This window comes from Micropterus dolomieu, linkage group LG04 (assembly GCF_021292245.1).
Source record: "Micropterus dolomieu isolate WLL.071019.BEF.003 ecotype Adirondacks linkage group LG04, ASM2129224v1, whole genome shotgun sequence".
Taxonomy (NCBI): domain Eukaryota; kingdom Metazoa; phylum Chordata; class Actinopteri; order Centrarchiformes; family Centrarchidae; genus Micropterus; species Micropterus dolomieu.
Genome location: NC_060153.1, coordinates 4692174 through 4696805, shown reverse-complemented (window position 1 = coordinate 4696805; position 4632 = coordinate 4692174). Strand labels below are relative to the sequence as shown.

Sequence of the window (4632 nt, the reverse complement as noted above, 5' to 3'; positions counted from 1 at the left end):
CCCCGTATAGATACCCAGTAAGTATTACATATTTACACTTTCATTTGCAGTGTGTAATCTAAAACCGTTAATGCTTTTGTAATCACAGTAAGACTCTCAAAGACGGCAATAACTTTTTCACCAGCATAATAGGCTGCTTATACCCAAATATTTTGCTGTATTGTAGACAAAACTGGAGAGATTCTGCCATGCAGTAACATTACTGGCTGATCCTTTTTTATTAGTTCTAGGAATCATAGAAATCTATCAGACAATACATTTCCACATCCCATTCTCCTCTCTCTCAGATTTTTCAGCACTGTGTTTGCAAGCATAAATGCACAGTGGTCCATACAAATGCATGGGCAATCATGCACACATAGCCAGCATCTTCCGCAGACGTTACATTTATGACAGAGGATAAGGGAGAGTTAGGTTGTGAACCAGTCAGTGGAGAAGCATCTTTTCTGACAATCGGCAGAAGTGAAGTTGCTTAGCAACCTTTGGCCTTGATGACAGGAAATGATGTCATGTTTGTAAGACAAAACACAAGCAGACCCACAAATACACAGGCAGATAACAGGTGCACACATGCGCACACACGTGTGGACATGCAGACACACAGATGCAGAGTGAACCTTGCAGGATGGTTGACGGGTTGTGATAATAATCTGGTTTTGGGTTAAAACAATATATTAATCTTCTCTAATGGTTTCACTGACCTTAGTCCATTAAGGATGACCTTAAATATATGTACACACGTGTACACAAACACACACAAACAAGGCATGGACTAAGCTGAGAATGTGCTTTTATGTACTGTTGTTTGAGGAAAAATGCATCTGCTGTGCTCTCCTTTCTCAGTGTTCCCTCAACCAGCCTGTGAACCCATCCCCTGCCTTCACACAAACACAATGATGCTTATTGCTGCGTGCTCTGGGAGGGAGAGAGAGAGCAGCAGTAACATGTGGCGTTGTATTTTGGAATTGAGGCATATAAGAGAAGATTTTTTATTGTTCATCCGTTTCCTTCCGATGTTAAAAGTTGTCGGACTTACAGCTCCACACAGTGCTCAGTCTGTCTCACTGCACTTGTTTCGTGTGACATTTTACTTAAATTATTCATGTTTGTAAAATGAATGAGCTGCCAAAGACCCTGAAACTCACCACTGTGTCAGAGGAACTGCTTTCGAGGACATCCTCTCTATTTCTAAATATATGATACTCAATGTGCTGCAGCATGTCATGGTAAAAATGTATTTTACCTCTATGTGGAAGTGTATAATTTCCACCATGCAGCACATACTTGTTTATCACCTAGACATATGTGATGTGTTGTTTATATATTTGTGCCACTTACGTACTTTGGGCTTCTTGTAACAAATATCTGCAGTAGCACATGATCAAAAGATTTCACATCAAAGCTAGTTAATATAAAAAATTACACATTCAAATCTGTTATACTTTAAAGTATTTTTACTTTTGCATCCTGTGCTGTTTTTTGTAAGTTTAACTGTATAGTTTTTCATTATAATGGTTATTTACAGTTGATTACTTCAATATCATCAATGTTACTTCGGTTAAAAAACTGCCTACTACTCTGCTCAATCACTCCTTCTCACCATCCTTCTAAAAGTTTGACTTCTTAATTAACCCAAATATATATGCAAAGCAGTAAAGTGGATGTACGATTACTGGTAGTCTCATGGTCAGGTAAAATCAAAGAGTGCACTCTTGTAAAATTACGTTGAGGTCAAAAGAGTGCATCCGAAATTAATATTTTATCACCATGCCTGTATACAAGGATGTTTTCGTCCGTATTAATATTGTATCCTTAGTTACTGTAAAATTGGGAGGTTGGTTGAACTTTTACTTTACTCATTTATAAAGCCTAGTGTAATTAAACAGTTTGATACACTGTGGTAAATCATAACTACTTCAGTAGGTATCACTTCATTATTACAGCACTATAACCATTATGTGCAAAACTGACTTCCTTACCCAGTGCTGGTTTACAAGGGGCAGTTGTGAGCATAATGGTATATTTACCAGTGGAGCTGAGATACTGGTTTGAGTATTTTTTGTCTTGCGTGTTGGCAATAAATATTACCCACAAGGCAGCGACTGAAGTCGAAATTCAAGGTTACCCTGTTTACATTATAATTTTGACAGAATATTTTTACTGAATGTGCTTTTTTTTGGTATGTGTGCGGGTTGTCATCTTTTTACTGTAACTCCATGTAACCTTATAATTGCACCTTCTTTTCACCACCCTTAAATTTTGGTCTTCATGCGTCTTTGACAAGGGTCAAAAACTTTGTCAATTTAGTACAACAGTGCATATAACATTTGTGTGGTCATTACACAACTAAGAGTTCAAACTAAAGATTAAATAAAACAACTCACTGTTTTCATGAGGTCAAAACAGTTTAATTAAAAAAGGAGGAACAACTCATTTGTAAGAACACCAGTCCTCCAATTTGTCCCAATTCTGTCACATTTCACTTTCACACTGACACACGCATTCACTCATTCAGACAGAGATACAGCTACTGCACCTTTGGAACAAAACATGCAGACAGATTTGCCATTATTAATAAACACATCCTAGATGTATACGGTCCAGTGTAGCACGGATGCATAACGGTTTGTTTTAACTTAGTAAAGGACCGTACTGTTGATTTTGCAAGTTTTAGCACACTAATCACAAGTCCTATACTGCTGACTATTTCCAAAGAATTTCATACTCCAGGTAGCTACTGGATTTCATTCATGTTACGTTTGGTAGGAAAGCTTGCTTAGATAGGCAAATCAGAGAATGTTTGTTCCCTTTATTTTTAATTTACATTAACTGACAAAAAAAAAAAAAAAAAAAAAAAGCTGAAACCAATGGCAGCCTAAAAATGTTGAAAATGGTTAGCAGTGATGGAACATATACATTTGTAGTAAATGTGCTAAGACATGCAAAACTGAGAACACAGTCCTTCAAAAATAGCTTACAACGGCCCTCACTGCAATGAAGGCTATTCAGCATTTAAGCTTTGAACGACACACAGGGATGTGAGCAAAACAAACTGAGGAAAATGATTATTATGTGAAGCAACAGTTAATCTCTATTTACAAATGAATCAAGAGGCAGAGGACCAACAACTCCTCCTCTACAAAGAAGCAATCACATCCCTGAGTACAGTGTTTGTTATTCCAATCATTAGACTGACTGCTCTGTGATCAGTTATTATCATCAAGTCCTTTGTGGCCGACTCTAGATTGATCACAATAGTGCAGCACATTACTCCAGACCCAAAGTCACCAAAGAGTCAAAGACCTATTTCATCTATTCTCTTCCGAGTAGCACATGGAGCAGCATGCCAGTGTTAGCCGATTCTAGATACATCATGATCTCCTTATTAACAAAGAAGGTTACAGATTTAGGGCAGCAGTCTTAGCCCTGTTAGCATGGAGCCCCTTCATCTGCTTTCTCCATCTTCTCCTCTTCCTCCACATCTTTGTCCTTGTTCTTTTTGTGTTTCTTCTTCTTGTGTTTGTGCTTGTGCTCCTTGTGTTCTCCTTCTTTGTCCTGGCTCCCATGCTTCTTGTGCTTCTTGTGTTTTTTATGTTTCTTGTGTTTTTTCTTCTTCTTGTCCGCTGTGGTGGTTCCCGAGCCACTGTGGTTGCTCATGGTGGGGCTGTGGGAGGGTTGGCTGAGGGACACACTGGGGCTGCCGCTCCTCCCTCTCTCGGGCTCCGAGCCTTCGCCTTCGCTGTAGTCGGGCACAAAGGCTGCCTCGTCCGTCTCACGACCCAGGTCAGAGCACAGGCGCTGTCTCCTGGGCTCTGGGCAGCGACTCTCCTCTCGCCCTCCTCCACCTCCAGCTGCTCTCTCTTCCTTTCCTGTCACTCCTCGCCCTTCCTCTCTTCCTCCCCCTCCTCTCCCCTCCTCTCTTGCTGCAGCTCTCCCTTCTTCTCTTACTCCTTTTGTGTCCTCCCTCACAATTTTTGTTTTTGGTTTGTCAGAATTTGTCTGTGCCGTCCTGCCACCTTTACCCTCTTCCTTCTGTGTTCTCCCTTTCTTCTCTTCTCTAACTACACCTCTCCTCTCCTCCCTTGTGGCATCCCGGCCTTCGCTCCTGGCAGGTTTAGGTGCTTCAGTCTGCACCTCTCTGCCTCGGCCCCTCAGTGGCACTGGCGAGGGCTCCTTGGGTGCACAAAGTCCATTTTCCTGGCCTTCTTCGTCATCCTCTCTCTCCCACTTGGAGCGAGGAGGAGGCTGAATGAGCGGCTCCTCCCTGGCCGGGCTGGGTGGAGGGCTGACACTCAGGCTACGGCCACGGCTGTTCACAGGGCTAGATGGGGGCTGCTCTGCAGGTTTGGAGGATGCACTCTTCTGGTCTTTGTGTGAATCTCGCTTTGTTTCTTGAGTTGACCTAGTGTTAAGAAGCAGACATGTTTAAAAGAGAAGTGCACCGATTTAGCACTGTACTCCTTCAACACTGTTGGACTCAATGGACCAAAATTGATGCAACAGAACCAGATAGATCACTCTGTCTTATTCCACACATTTCTAGTGAAAACCTGGTGCCTACCCACAGTGCAGCTTGGTCAGTCTGAGATTTGGGTGTGTTACTTACTGCAAGATTCAGACTAGAAATTAGAT

At 41.6% G+C, this 4632-nt stretch overlaps 1 protein-coding gene across 1 annotated transcript; it reads right to left on the bottom strand.

Annotated features, from left to right (window-relative positions):
* Nucleotides 1-2392: 2392 nt before the first annotated feature.
* LOC123969625 (E3 ubiquitin-protein ligase RBBP6-like) lies at nucleotides 2393-4425 on the bottom strand (the record flags this gene model as incomplete). The annotated part of the gene is made up of 1 exon (XM_046047197.1): nucleotides 2393-4425. A coding segment is annotated over one exon (996 nt), but the record flags the coding sequence as incomplete, so codon positions are not given.
* Nucleotides 4426-4632: the final 207 nt, after the last annotated feature.